The 16,108-nt window shown below is 41.3% G+C and overlaps 1 protein-coding gene across 5 annotated transcripts in view; it reads right to left on the bottom strand.

Annotated features, from left to right (window-relative positions):
• CARMIL1 (capping protein regulator and myosin 1 linker 1) overlaps positions 645 to 16,108 on the bottom strand; it is a 307,760-nt gene continuing 292,296 nt past the window's right edge. For 2 of the 5 annotated variants that reach the window (XM_018038752.1, XM_018038754.1), the window contains 6 exons: positions 14,965 to 15,400; positions 13,219 to 13,300; positions 11,379 to 11,582; positions 10,052 to 10,192; positions 7,451 to 7,600; positions 645 to 1,640 (listed from right to left, as the gene is read on the bottom strand). In XM_018038752.1, coding sequence (XP_017894241.1) covers positions 1,504 to 1,640; positions 7,451 to 7,600; positions 10,052 to 10,192; positions 11,379 to 11,582; positions 13,219 to 13,300; positions 14,965 to 15,400 — 1,150 coding nt within the window. In that variant the 3' untranslated portion in view covers positions 645 to 1,503. The remainder of the gene's footprint in view (positions 1,641 to 7,450; positions 7,601 to 10,051; positions 10,193 to 11,378; positions 11,583 to 13,218; positions 13,301 to 14,964; positions 15,401 to 16,108) is intronic. The other 3 variants (XM_018038753.1, XM_018038755.1, XM_018038756.1) reach the window with 3 other exon arrangements.

Here is a 16,108-nt window from a genome sequence, read left to right as displayed (position 1 = left end):
AGGTGTCTGTTTTCCTCTTCCTGAATATTCAGTGGCCGTTTTTTAATTGCATTGACTTCTCTCCAACACCTGACACGTGCCTCACCAATCTTCGGCCAAACAGCAGGTGTTAAGTGGACCCGGACCATCCAACGCTAAACTAAGGGAAAATGAGAGGTCAGCCTGCCCAGTCTAACTATACAAAGAATGCATCCTTAGAATAAAGTGATTCCTGGGTTTTGAGCCCATTAGGTATACCTGAGATGGGGTGTGAATTACCAATAGCCTTATTCTTAGTTCAGGGCCTGCACATGGCACCAGCAGGAAAACCATGATCTGTAGCTTCTCGTTTGGTGAAGATTCCCAGACCCCTCCCAGCAGTCATCCTGCGCATCTCACAGTGTCTTGAGATTTTTCAGAGAGACCCCAGCCCCAACTCCATTATCTGGCCTGATGAGTGGGCTCTTGTGGACTCTCACAACCTTTTGATGAATTTCATCTTTTCCCCAAAGGTAAGAGCAGGCCGTGAAATCAGCAAGTTGCATTTATTTAGAATGTAATAGGTTTTTGATTATCTGGGAACTGTGATTATTCTGGATTTTCAGAAAACAAAGCTCATCACCACAAGCCAATCCTCACTACAGAATCACTGGAGAAAGTAAAAATTCCACTTGTAAAATCATTTTATTGGTATAAATATACATATGAATAAAATACCTCAGCCTGTAATGTAAGTGAATATTTGTGAAATGTCTTAAAAAGTAGTATTTTGATTTTTTACAGGTGTCAAAGTATTCTCTTTTAATCACACATTAAAAGCTAATATGCAGAACAGAAATTAAAGGCCTTCAAAAAACATGAATATTCATAAAACCTCATTCCAATCAACTATATACATTAATCTGGGAGCATGGTAGAATCAGCCATGGGCCTTTCACTCGGTTCTTAACTCACTTGGTGGTGGTATCACAAAGGTCACTGTACCAAATTTAAATGTACAGTTCCACATCAGGAAGGTAGACGTTCCCCATGGGAGAATGTAAAAACCATACCCAAGATCTGATATATATAATTTATACAAATTATTAGTGTGCTCTGTTAATTACAGTGTGCAATCGCATACATCAAGAATAAATTGCTCTATCAAGTGCAGGTCTGACACAGGTACAGTCGGCTGGGTGGTGTTACTCATGAGTATTGTCCAGTTACCTCGTTTACCTCCCCAAACTCATCTGATGGGGCAACCTTTAGCTGCCTCAGAGAAATTCAAGTAGGGCCCATGGGATAATGCTGGCATTCGTTGAAGGCAGATGAAGGAATGCATAGAAATCAAATGCCAAGGGTTGGGAAAGATCACACCTGTGCTTTGATTCCCAAGAAATGGATTTGTTTTGGTTCTCGAAAAAAGGAGAAAGAAAAAAGCACCAAGAGACAAATGCTTAGAAGAGAGAGATGTTGCCCTTGGTTCCTCTCTGATGGCTAACAGAAGCGCCCCTCACAGTAAGACTTCTGCGTGGGTGACCATCACACAAAAATATACTCTCTCTCTGCTTCTTCCCCAGAGTCGCTGCATTTGCTGCCTGGCTGGCCGTCTTTACTGGAGGCCCACTGCTTTTGCTCTTGACACTCCTGGGCCTGCTGGCTCCAGCTTCTCCTGGACACTGAAAGGAAGGAACGAAAGTCGTTACAGTTGATGAACAAGGAGATGCTGGTGGGGTGAGATAGGCGGGGGCCCTGAAGAGTGTGGGAGGGTTTCAGATGAACTTTCTCAGAAACAATTTTCCAAGTACATTTCAAGACTCTAAAACAGAAATTTAAAAACAAAACAGAAAACATAAAAACCCCAGTCTATGAGAGGGTGAGCCTCTCATAGATGCGGTTGACCATCTGAGGGTGAGGACCCCAGCAGGGGAGGGTGGGGGTGGGAGCACAGGGAGGGGCCAGGAAGGGGGAGCACCCGGAAGCCACTCTCTCCCAGAGGACCTCCTTAGTCACGCGGCACAGAAACAGAGCCCGGAGGTGGCACCGCTGGACAGATATTCCATCCATTGCCTTCTGCACACCATTTAGGGCTGGTAATCCCTGCTTCAAGGACAGGATATGAGGAGGCGCCGCAGTGATCTCTGTCAGGCCTTTCTGTGTCTCAGAAAACCCCAGTTTCACTCTGTAGGAAATGAAATAAAGTCTTGTGGAAATGAATTCATGCTGCCTCTATTTCATCCTTTAGGAACGGCTTCCAGGTAAAAAAACTGCCGTGTTTGTTGCCTGTTCTGATCACATATGAACACAGGGGACCTACAGTGATGAGAGAACAATCACCAGACTGAGCCTTCGTGATGTGTCCAGCCAGGCGCTCCCTTTTATCACTGTTACTCTCCACAACTACTGGGTAGGTTCTATAAAACTTGGAATCAGGATTTAAATTAAATCTTTCTCCAAAATCCACGTTCTTTTCCACTAGGTCATAGCTTCTCTGCTACTGTACCTTGGAAAAGGTCCAGATGCCATACTCCAGCGTGGCTGTTAAGAGTTATTAAATATTACTCACCAGGTCTATTGTAGAGGTATCACTTAAAAGCGAAAAATACCAAACCCCATGCACTTTGTGTGGCTTGAAAGAGTGCAGCTACCTACTACTCAGAAGTTTAAATATCCAACCAGGAACACAGTCCTGGAAAACCAAGAGGATTCATTTGATGCTTTGAATCATTTTGATGTTAGCATTATGTTAAAAAAACTCATTTTGCTAGGAACTGGCTATTTAAATGTTTCATCTGCTAAGGAATGTTGTTTTAGAAAGTGAAAGCTCATGAAACCTAATAGGCAAAATGCAAACATAATAAAGTGCTTCTCTTGCCAATCCTGCTGTCAGAGCCAGATTTTGATCGCTTCACAATAAAAATTTAAATTTTAGTTAAAAACATTAAATTTACTCAAAATTCTTAAAAGGATAAAATTTCATGATAAAATAATTTTTTAAAAACTTTTGACTTTTTAACAACAGTTTTGAGCAAATTCTCAGATGGAGGGGGAAAGCAAATAATAAATATTATATTGAAGTTTTGTTTTATTTTAGCTTGATTTGGGTAAAAAAAAAGGTGTTTGGTCCTTTGAAAGTTGTTAACAAGCCAGGTTTTGGGAGAAAAGGTAAGTAATTTTCTATAAATTTCCCTTTTCACAAAGTAATTTGATAGTAATACTCAATATTTAAGTTCTGAACTTGTGTCTGTGTACTATGAACAGGGGTTAGCAGGGAAAATATATTTTGATCTTGAAATACTTTGCAATAATCTAACCTCAAAACAGATCATTACTAGTGAAATCAGCTAGAAAATCTTATTCATTTTAAAACTAAAATAAGTATTACCCAGGTTTCCAACACTACAAATTCAAAGGAAGAAGTATGCTGATATATTGCTCGTTTATCTTCAGAGCAAACGTATTAGCTTTCTTTCTTAAATTAAAAAATTTCATCCTTCCCAATATTTATAACATCCTCAGAATCCCAGGTTTGATTGATGTCACATGATAATGACATCAATAATACCCTCTAAAAATGGAGAAATTCCTGCAATCAAATACGTTTCTGTCACAGATAAAAACCAAGAATCCTGGACCAGGACTAACTGAAATTGAGTACCAATCCAACACAGGAATTTTCCTGCAAAAAGTAAGACTGTCCTTCAGTCTCCATCCAAGTGACACTAGCTTCTGAGTCCTCCAGGCCAGGGGCGGGGGGCAGGAGGGTGGGGGTGGGGGTGGGGTGGGGTGGGGGAAGGGCGGCGGTGGATGCAAGTTAACAGGCTGGTTTCTGAGTTGGTGACATAGAGCCGACCTGGTACCAGTAGCGAAAGCAAAACTTCTAATTTGCCTGACATAGTCACTGAGAGGAATAATGATATGCTGTTTCTGGAGGACTGTCAATGCAGTTCACTATGGTGGTGACATTATTTAAACATTCTTTCTCAAAAATTCACTTTCATTGATTTAACTCTACCAGTTGTGAATGTGATAATGGGTCTAGTACCAGGCTGACATTTTCTTTGTATCATAAGTAAGGTACCATTCTTGGACAGGAAAACTGAGGCATGGTGAGATCAAGGAACTGTTTGCACAACTCACTCGAGTTTGAAAGCCAAAGCACTTGGTATTAGTCCAGATTGCTAGTGCAAACAACCTTAGTAGGTGATGTGTTCTTTTTCATGTTTTCCAGCCTTTAAGCAGCATTATTTGATTGCATGTAATTAGGACAGTAATTAAAAAATTACAATTATATTTAAGTAGGTTCAGTATTTCTGAATTCAGACTTTTTACTAATTTAGAGAAACTTTCTCTTAGGCAGCCTGATTTAATGCTTGACTTGATAACTGTTTTGAAGACTGTGTTACTACACTTCTTTAATGCAACAATTCATACATTAAAGTTCAAGAGCTTCTCTATATGTGTCTGTACACATTGATTACCATTCTAGGTACCATTAAAATTATAAAAGATACCTGAGTAAGTAAACAGGCAATTTATTCAACAGAAACAGTCTATATGTATATTCATATCCTGTATATTCATATCCTGTCTTCAGTGTTGATAACTGATAGAGAGGCTCAAATGTGAAATCTGTCATTCTTGAAGATGATCTGAGTTTGCATATATATATGCAAATATACATATGTGCATATAAATTCAGAATTAGAGATTGATATAAAAATTTGAGCTTTTCTCTATTTTAAGCTCCACTGACATATTTCCCAGGAGAAAAACATGATGACCTTAAAATCTGTAGTTGGCCTTGTTTTTTTGAAATATTTTCTGACAAGCACCGAAAGTGTCAAATTTCTTTCGAAGAATTCACATAGGGGTAGTAGAACCCAGATCAGATCTGGTGAGAAATGGTTGAACATAGCACTGGGTTACAGATTATTAGCCACAACCAAATATTTGTTGGTTATAGGCTGAATTATGGAAGAGGCGAATGATACATTATAGGAATCTCAGAATAGGATGGCCTGTCCAAATAGGATACATTACAATGCATACAATGTCAAAACCAACTCTTTTCTTCAAGAAAATAGGACATACTCTAATGAAGACATCACAGCTTATATTAAATGTAGAGGAAATGATATGAAATTCAAAAGATGCAATTACAAATACTTCCAGGAAAAGAAAGTAAGCGTTTTACCTGTCAAACCAATATTAAAATAGCCACATAATTAAAACAATAATCATGATAAAAATAGGCAGCATGCTTTGAGAACAATAGCTTCTGTTTGTTTCACAGAGAAATGATTTAGGAAGGTAAGAAAGCTGTTTTAGCATAAACAAAGCTGCTCTTAAAATACTTAAAGAAAACTACACACTGTGGCTTAATAGAATTGCTCTGCTAATTGCATTTGTTAACCAAACTATTCAGAAAGCAGACTGCTATGCAGTTCTCAGGGGTGAAGACAAGTGCTGGGAATCGGCACTAACAAAACAAGATTAAAATGTACATCAGATTATTTTAACTGAAGCTCCTCTAAAAATTATGCTTTTGGTTCCTGTTCATATCTCAAGAAATCTAGGCAGGAAAGCAGATCAAGATGGTCCTATTGAATTCCATCAAAATTTGACCTAGCCCATCACAATGAGAGTTTTAAACCAAAGAGGTCATCAAAAAAAAAAAAAAAAAATTCAGACAGAATTTCTTGCCTATCTAGGATTCGGCTTTTCTCTAGCTTCATCTTATTTTCACTCTAACTCAAAACATCACTGGATGATCAGTGTGGTACTGGCAGGTGGGCTCTTCATCCATGTGTTGTCTATATAAAGTGCTGTTGGTAGTCACTTGAAAAAATGAATGTTACATTGCATGAAGGGTGCTTTGTTAACAACAAATGATTATAAGTCAACTGATGCAAGAGTTCAAATGTAAATTTCCAAAATCTAGCAACATCTAGGTAACCTTGGGTCTCCTAATCAAAAGAGGCAATATAGAGCTTCTGATTTAATATAAATTCTCTTTTTTCAGAAAATGTCTTATTGTAATTTATGTGATTTGAAGATAACAGATTTTCTCAAAAATATTGAAAACTCTCTTGCAGAGAGAAGTTATGTAACCATGTGACTATGAACACACCTACCACAGGAAACCCTTTAAAAATCAAGAAACAAGTCAGGTGTTTTCCTCTAGGGCAGTTGCTACCCAGTCCAAACGGAATGCTGCTTTCCTTATGCAGTGGGCCATGTCCTTAACGCCACCCTGCCACCTGGCTAGTGCGTGCTGGGCCAAGAGGACATGGCTTATCTCACAGTATCTGGTCAAGAAGGCTGACTCCAATGCTGTTGCTGGCGGGAGACTGGTTGATGCTTGCTCCATTGTTCTTGTTTTGAACTGTGTCAGAGAAAGTCCTCAAAGACAACAGTTCCTACGAGAAGTCATAACTCACTGGGCTACTAAGCTATAAGGTAGATCAAAGGTTTGAGAATGGTTTAGCCTTTTTCAGTAAATAGAACTTATCCCTATTTTAAGTTCACTTCCACTGACCTGCCTTCTGGGATGCTTTCTGAAGAGGCAGTAAGGGGTGTGGGTTTATGGCTAGACTGCAGGCACTTTATCCCTGGAGCCACCTACCCTCATATGTTACCACCTGATAAAGTATTACAGGGAAGGGAAAAAAGCCTATTCCAAGAGAAGAAATCCCTTAAAGAAGCTTCAGATATCAAAATATTTAATATTTCTTTTATTATACTAAACCTTCCTTTAAAAGACTAAGTCATATTTATAAAAAGCTATTAACCAGGGAGATGATGAATACTTAGTCATAGAAAAGCCATTTCCTCTCTGAGTGAGCAGTACTTATTCTAAAATTTCCCACTGGAGATAAAAGCTGATTTAAAATCCATTTCCTGGGACTGTCCTCACCTGAACAGAACTTTCCAGGATGTATACAGTGTCGAATGGAAGACAGTTATTGGGTAACTGTTGTAAAATAATATAAGAGGTTGAAAAGTAAATTGGTACTTTTCCTTTCTTCCTATAGGGTTACAAAGTGTCCACTGAAAGATAACCTGTATCCTTTGCTGGAAGAGTGTAAGGTAAGGTGTTTGGTCAACATTCTCTAAAGGTAACCATGTTACTCTTAATTTCTGACCCCATCCCAGTTTAAATCTAAGAAGAGTAAAGAGAGAAAAGAAGAGACTAGGAGACATGACCCCAAATATAAAAATCAACCTCCATGATCACAAAAATTTGAACGGACAAGTCACCATAATCCAAAGTAACTTGGTCCTCCTCGTAAGAATTTCTGTTTTTAGTTTTTGTCCCACAATGGAAGGACCATCCTGCTGCCATTTAGAGGAAAAAAAAGATCAATTGTATGAACAATCCCTGACCCAGTCCCAGGATAGAAGTTACATTCAACTAAAGTTTGTTTTTGTTAGTGCCAGTTCATAAGCTTTGGGACAGTGAGGGATGATAAGTGAAGACTCTAACCATTTGTTGGCTGTGACTTCCCGTGCCCAATTGCATTCACTTCCTCTTCTGCAATGGTGGAGTACAGTTTTGAAGGTCTTTTCCCTCTACCGGAAGGCTTGCCACTGTCATGATCTGAATGCCTTTTGTAATAATCTCCTCTTTGCACTACTGAGGAAAAGGGATCCATTTTACCCTTTATAGTAGCAAATACATCAACGTGTTGACATTAATATTAAAAAATGTTAATATTAAAACTTAAATATCAGCTTACCCACCCCACTTAAGATTCAAGGTACCTCCAGTGTTGGTCCTGAACAGATACACCATTATCTACAGAATTCAACAGCCAACATTATGGAAATGTCGTGCAAAATGAGGTGAGCTCCGAGTCTGCCCCCAAAATATAACTAACAGAAAGGCCCCCGCGTTTACTATTTCAATTCCAAGATGGATTAACGAAATTCACATTCACTATGGAATAATCCAGAAGAAGCACAGCCGTTTACCTGATTCAGAAATGAGTTGGGCACGCTAGTCCAGAGGGAGGCACAGAACAAGGAAATGAAGTAACCGGCATGAATAATGTACAAGAGAGTAGGAATGGGAACAACAGGAACAGTTTTCTAAAGGAAAAGAGGGCTCACAAGTGGCTCTCATTCCTGGGCCAGCTTAGTGGACAAGCTGAAAAATAAACTGAAATCAAAACATTACCACCTCTGACATTTACCAACTGTTCTGAGACCTTATGTATATCTTTGAGTCCAATTTCAGTTTCAAGCAACACCATCAGAATAATCTCGGAGATTATCCTGGATCCCAGATGGGAAAACAGTGATTTCCATAACTCTCCAGTCTTCAGCTGGAAAGACGGGGGGTGTGAACCATCCACAGTATTTGCTATTGGGAGAGGGGGGAAAGGAATCAAGCATCTACCTGTGAAGCCCTGATACATTTGAGAAGCAACACATTCATTCCTAAGTTCCTGGGGAAAGAACACCTAAGTTTCCCAAAGCAGCCAAGGACCTGCCTGTAGCATCTAGCATTTCACCATCTTGGTTAATGCTAGAGGCTCCATGGACACGCTCTTTTACTCAAGAGACTGGTGGGTTACTCTGGGCCTCGTCTTAGGCATCTTAGAAAACGTCATTTTTCAAAAACGTTAAGCAATTATTTCTTGTTCAGCCCTCATCCCTTTTCTTTTCAATGCATCCATATTTCCAATTGCTTTTGACAAGACAAACATTCCTACTTACCCCTCACTACTCCTCCATGCCTTCCCATTTCTCACCAACAAAATTCTTTCAGACATTTTTCAAAGCTTCCTTGTAAGTAAAGACACAAAGACAGCAATCGCAGAAAGGGAAAAATGAGGGTAGGACAGGGAAGGGACTTGACTGCCTGGTTTGAGCAGGCAGTCACTCTGACCTGACACCACCACTGATTCCTCTTTCTAGACCAAGGCTTTCAAAGGCTGTGGCTATAATACTGAATCCTGTATTTATTGATCACCCAGTGTCAAATGACTGTGTCAGCCATCATTCAATGGCTTTAGTTTCTCTGTTTGACAGACTGGTTTATCAGCTTTGGTCAAAAACCCTCACCTTCTTTAATTTACAGCCAGTAGGTGAGTGAAGTTTGTACACATCAAATAAATCTGCAGAATGGAGATAAGAAAGCAGGCTGTGCTATTTTTTATGAGACTTTCAATCAATAAAGAGTGTACTCAGGAACACTTTCCATTAATTTCAACCCAAAAGAAAATGAGCCGAGGTAGGAAGATGTCACAATCAGAGCAATCAGAGAATTCTAAAGCATCAAACAATCTAAAATAAAACCAAGCAGCCCCAAACCACGCTGAGAGCTATCTGGACATGGGTGACGATGGCTCCGGATAATTTAATAGGTGGGGCTTAGAGTTGGCAATTACACTTTATGACAGACATAACTGCACATTGAACAGAATGGGAGAAGTGGAGAGAGACAAGATGGGGTGCAAAAGTCAGCCCAAACACACCTCGCCTCCACAGACAACAATATTTGATCTGATTCTCGGAGACAGCATTCAAGCCCTGGGATTATCTTGCTCTGCTCCCACCCCAGCAAAGTAAAAGAAACAAAAAAGACACAAACTGGTGTGACAGTGCTCTGAGAACATCCATGCAGGTGACACTTCTGAGAATGAGGATCATCTGACTTCACGACCATGCAAGCTAACCATCCACCAGGTCTCCCAAGCCTGTGTGAGCCACTCCTGAACCATAGTGACAGCAACTGACCACCAGGGGGAGCTCTTCTGAGAAACAGTGGAACCTAGAAACCTACAGGTAGCGCCAGTCAGTCACAAAACAATGTTGTTGGCACTCCTAATACAGAGGGGTCAGTCAGGAGCATCTAGAGATTACTATTACCAAGACCTTTGGGCTGAGTGACTCAGTTACGCTTTTACTCTGTATACAGTCTTTAAGACCTAGTGTCACCAGCAATGTTGAATCAAGTCTGCTCTGGTTCCAAAATGTAATCCAAGGGATGTTGGCTGACAAACTCTAACCAAGATGAATTCCTTTCTCTAGAAATGACTCTCCTTGGAGAGAGCTACTGCAGAGAAAAAAAAAATCTTACCTTCCCGTGAAAAGGTCCTAGGACTGGGCTGCGGGCTGCCCTGGCCATCTCTCTCTTTGTCTGAAGGAACTTTTTTCAAGACAGGCGGAAGAAGAGCGACTTTAGGAGAACCCGGACTGGATGGAGAGTCTGGGACATCCTCTGTGGAGACAGAAAGACACCCATCAAACTGGATTCCTAAAGCATAAGCTGGGTTAGTCTTTAAATACAAATGACTAATCTTTTAAAAAAAAATCATAGTTTTTCTGGCCCAAAATTAGTTTCATAGCCCAGTGAAGTAACAAACAATAGAAAAAAAAACTTACAAAGAGTTAAAAATCTATAGATATGAATATACCTTGCAGACAGAATTTCCGTTTCAGAATTTCAGTGAGCTGATATTTGAAAATTAGACTGTAGGTGAACTAAATACTCCTTCTGCCTCAAAGGCCATTTGATTTTCTTAAAATAAGTGATGGTTATAACCCACTGACTTGACCTGCTCTCAAATCCAGTACAGTGGTCACCATGTGCATAGCCCACTGTCTATAGATTACTATAGATTCATACTTTCAGGAGTAGGGGTGCATGTACCTACATAGACTTACTGAGATCAGTTAGAATAACTTAAAATCATAGACTTTGAGGACCAGAAAGGACTGTTGTGAACACTGTACAACTGGAGAGATTAAATGACCTGCTAAGATAAAAAAATGGCAAAACAGCTCGCCTCTTATTTCTGAAGGCTGTCCTGTTTCAGTCTGGTTGAAAGGAACACCTGAATTACACCCCCTTTCTCTGCTCTATCACCAGCAAGGTTAATTCTCAGTGTGTGTGCGCGTTTGTATGTACACACGGACAGTGGGGGCTGTGTGCCTCTGACGTGTTATTTACAAAAACAGGTCCATAGTTTGCCCAGCCCTGTTCTAAACCCTAAATACTTCACAGGATATCGGATAAAACAGCAACTTACGATTTCCCTAATTGTGGCTCTCATCCTTAACCTGTGGCTTTCTCAAGGATCTGAGCACCTGGACTCAGCCTGCAGGAAGCTACAGCGAGCACCACACAGGGGCGCTTTCACCATCCTGCCTTCGACCCACAGCCCTGAGTGCAAGGACGGTCCCTGAGTGGTGACCTGGGTGCTGAATGAAGGCACCCTTTAGCCTCAGTCACTTTAGCAGGTTTCTCCCGGGGCCTCTCCTGCAGACACCTCCCCTCTCCCCCTCCCCGATCCAGTCATGTTCACCAGACGCCCTGGAAACCATCTGTGAAGGCCCAGGCCCTCCAGCTTGGGAAGCCATCTGGTCATAGTGTTACTTCCCGACCGGCAAAAACCAGTCCTTACCAGGCCGCGAGGCAGTTCTTGGTTTCTGCGGAATGGTGGGCCGCGCAGCCAGGTTGGGTTTGGGGGCCTGCAGGAGGGGCTTCGGGCTGGTGGGCCTGTTGGGAAAGCTCCGGGGCTTAGAGCCCGCCTCCGCCTTGAGCTCGGCTTTGGCATTCTTTTCTGGGGTTCCCAAACCGAAGCGGTTCTCTGGATGCACTTTAGGCACTAAAATGAAAACGGGCACAAAAAACACACTTTACTGTAAAACTCAAAGGTGAAAGAAACCAATCCTTGAGAGACTTTTATAGCTGTTTATAATTTCTCAGCTTTTATTTAATAGAAGTATAGTTGACTTACAATATTTGTTTCATGTGTACAACATAGTGATTCAATATTTTTATAGACTATATTCCATATAATGTAGTTATAAAATACTGGCTATATTCCCTGTGCTGTGCATTATAGCCTGTATCTTACTTATTTTGTACCTGGCAGGCTGTATCTCTTAATCCCCTTCCCCAGTCTTGCCCCCCTCCCTCCCAGCCCCTCCCCACTGGTAACCCTTAGTTTGTTTTCTGTATCTGTCAGCAAAGATATTTTAGAACAGAAACACACTATTCTAGCATGTTTTCAGAATAAAAACATGCTGGTGGAAAACTAAGATTCTTGGTAGAAAAACAGTGAACTCGATGGCACTCTTCTAATCACTTCTGATTATTCCACGGATGACAAGCCTCATGTTTAACAGAGTACATGCCCATAGGGGCATACAGGGGCAAGAGCCAGTCTCAACACATTTGGAGCACTCAGATCTTCCTTAGATCTGGCACAAGGTGCAGTATAACCAACTGTAGGCACCTCTGTTCTGGACGACACTCTGGAGTTGGGCTGCAGGCTCTGGGAGAGGAGGACTGTGTCCCAAACCTCACGCTTAGTGAGAACCACTCCAGAAGCATCATCTGCTGCTGCCTTAATTTATCCAGATAACAGGGAAATATAAACTAGCTGAACGTGAGTTATAGTCTCTTTCCTTATGAAAATGCTAAAGTTCAACACAAGAATGTCAAACAGCAAAATGAGGTAATTAACAAGTTACTCTCCAGTTTCCATCTAAAGTCTATTAGATGGTCTTCCTACACCTAAAAAGTCAAAGGGACAAAGGACGTTGAATATTCATGGATGTTCAAGCTGAGAGAAAAAAAGCATTCCCTCATGTCAATTAAAAGGGCTCCCTGCTATATACTATATGTGGCTTATTTTTAAAAACATCAGCAAAACAGACTCATGGATACAGGAAACAAGCAGGTGGTTACCAGAGGGGTAGAGGGGTGAGGGAGATTAAGAGGCACAAACTTCTGGAGACAAAATAAGTGTACCACAGGGATGAAATGTATAGCCTGGGGAAGGAATACAGTCACTGATACTGTAATAACTTCATATGGTGACAAATGGTAACTAGACTTGCCATGATGATCACTTTGTAATAGAAATATCAAATCACCATGGTGTGTACCTGGAGCTAACTCGGTGTTCTAAGTCAATTACACTCCAATAATAATTGATTTCATTAGCCATGTCCCCTTTTTCCCCTCCCCAAATACCCCCAGTTTAGGAGTTCTTCTCAAGGAAATCTCTTCCCTTTGTGGAATCAGGAAAGGTGCCTTGTCCAAGTGCTAGGTTATTGTGGTGGGAATGAGCCCCTAAGTGCAGCTGGGGCAGGTGAAGGGCTGTGGTCTTTTAGGGAAAGTCAAGGTCCATTCTTGCTCTCCATCTTTATTTTCCTTCTGTCAATCACATGTGACTCCTGGGACCAGAAGGTCATAGTTTGTCCTAAGGGGGTGATGGCAGTGACCTGACTTACCAGCCCCACCTCCATCCAACCGTTCTGTGTTGCTCAAGGTCAGGCTGGAAGAATCCTGGGAGACAGCATCATTCCCAAGTTTCTAAAAAATTCAACCCCACCGCAAAAGTGCATAGTTATTTAAAGTGTCAAGAGAAAGAACAAAGCAGATCATAAGTGGCAACAAATAATGGCTCCTTAACTCTCCTGCCATGACATTGACTGTGCCTGAGTTCGTCTCCCTGAGGCTCTCCTGCTGCGACAAAACTACAGGAAACACTAGATGGCGCTTTCAGATCACTGGTGTATGTCTTGAGCAGCTTAAATCCTAAGAATGTTGTCACTTGGAGCCCATCTATTTATCAAATCCAAAGCACAAGGAAAAAAAACCCTCCAGCACTTCTCATCTTTCTACCAAAAGACAGCTATATTCATCGATGGAAACAATGATAAAATAAACAGCTCATTAGTCAAAACAGCACATTCCTTGTTGCAAAGAAAATCTATAAAACAGACTAAAATGTAAACATTTCCTTGGGCATCTGACTCACCAAAGATGTGGTCACAGTATTTACTCAGAATTCTGACATCATGCCTCCCTTTGTTAACAGAATATAGTTTTATCCCAACTCTCTTCTGAGAGCTAATGAGTGAGTTAGGAGGGATCTGTAAATAGAAAATCGCTAGAGAACGGTGGTGGTGCTGGTGGAAAAACTCTGGTGAACATCTGTAAAATCATGCAGGATACAGGATTTAATGAAACAATCAGCATCTTTAGAAGTAATACAAAACAAGCCCTCTGTGTCCTGGTATAACCACTTACTTTCTGAAAATCAAGAGTTCATTAAGATGAACTGTTTCATTCTAATACTTTAAATAAAGCTGGAGAACCCAGTTTTATTAACATAAAAGAGCTCAAGATAGTGCACAGACACCAAAACCTGAGTTTTTCCTGAGGGCAGGAAAAATATCGATGTTAAAAAAGGGAAGAAAAATAAATACACAACTTATAGGTTCAGAAATAAGTAATGCAGATTTGGGGGTACTCAGTTCAGTTCAGTCACTCAGTCATGTCCAACTCTACGACCCCATGGACTGCAGCATCCGAGGCTTCCCTGTCCATCACCAATTCCCGGAACCTACTCAAACTCATGTCCATCGCGTTGAGGGATACTCAGCAGTTTTTAAATAATAAAATGTGTCTTCATAGCAACATAACATATCTCTATAGTCAAATATTCAATTAATTCTAACAATACTTTGCCTTTAAAATCTTGAATTTAGCAAGGCACTTTCAGGTTTGGAAAAGGACATAAACTCTGAAAATAACTGAAAAACAGATCTCTCTGGTTAGAACTAGATTCTGGTTTCAATCATTTTATTTGCCTCCGTCAGTTCTCCTATCTCCAGTGACCCTTGGGTCTCCATTTGGATTCAATGGTCTTTCCCCAGAGTGGAGCACGTCCTAGGCACAGCTGTCACGTGTTTCTGTGACGGGCACAGGAGCACCTGAGCAGGTGAGAGGCGGACCTTCAGCCACTGCCTGACCTTCCAAGGCTGAGGCTCTTCAGCAGCGCGTGACCCTAGTGCTGGTGGAAAAACATGGCCAGGTCCTGTTTGTGCTCTGCTTCCTTTGGGAAAGAGCTGTTTGTTTGGGGCTTTTTATTTAACTCATAGGCTGTTTTCCTGTACCTGTCTTGCCCATAAAAACTGCATGGAGACAAAAATGTCAAAGGCAACCAAGTCAAAAGAGCCCCCCTCCCTTACCTTCAGTGAGCAAGCGGCCTTGGCTTTCATCTCCTGCTTGGCTTTCATCTCCGCCAGCAGCCCACTGCCCATCATCTGGACCCCGTACCTTCGCCCTCCCTGTGGGCTGCCCTTGCTGTCACTCCGGTCCACCTTCCCCACATCTTCTCCTTGACTTTCTTCTAAGGAGTCAGGTGTTTTGATCTCCTCCATCCGATCAGCACTGCCGTTGTGCTCGGCTGGCTTTGTGTCCTTCCTGGGGGCATCCACAGCTGGACTTCTGACTCCCGCCTTGGGGGAGGAGAGTTCTTCTGCTGTCAAGATTGTTGAGGACCGCTCAGGTTTGGTCCGGGGTTTGATTAAATTGAGAAAGCCGGTTTTCCGAAAGTCGCGTTTTTTCTTCTCATCTCCTCCTTCACTAAGCTCGTGGGACTCTGAGCCCCTCGCTGACCATCGCCTATGATTCAAAAGAAAATCCTGTTGGGTTTACTGTAATGAAAGCTTCAGCAAGAGTCACTCAAAATAGAAATAAGGAGATGGCTGCTTATATATAGCAACAATTTTGAAACAGTTTAAAAAGTTGACTTGGGAATTGGAAGGTTGACTATCATCATCATATCCACAAGTGAGGAAACTGAGGCATATAAAAATTAAGAATGAGAATCTGAAGGTATCATTGGGAGGACTGAGAGCAGAGGTGAGTTTTTTCTGTTTAAATGCTCTAGTCAAGTGCCTCTCCACTCATAAGAGCTTTTAGAAAAGGTAGCTCCACCCACGGCATAGATAGGTGACTGCCTTATTTAATTTGGAGGGTACTGGAAAGGCCCAGATTTCCCCTTAAGTGCCTGTAATCCCTCCACAGTCCTTAGATAACATCTGAAATCCCAACCTAAGTGCTCAACTCAAACCAAGATCCAGATCCTTGCTTAAATGTAAAAATAAATTATAAAAATAAAAAGCACTATTCAAAGCCAAAAGAAATGTAATACCACGGAAAGAGGCAATGACATGAAAAAGCAGCTGGTGAGCTTTGAGAGAGGTTTGTCAGAATATTCTGAACATTCTGAAACCTGGGAAATGGATGAGGAGAAAGTAAATGATCTGGGCTGAATGGGAAGTATCATGAGAGCCTTTCACTTAGAGCTGGAAGGTACTCATATAGCTC

This window comes from Capra hircus, chromosome 23, assembly GCF_001704415.2.
Source record: "Capra hircus breed San Clemente chromosome 23, ASM170441v1, whole genome shotgun sequence".
Taxonomy (NCBI): Eukaryota; Metazoa; Chordata; class Mammalia; order Artiodactyla; family Bovidae; genus Capra; species Capra hircus.
Note: the sequence above shows the minus strand (reverse complement) of the source record. Positions and strands in the feature narration are given on the sequence as shown.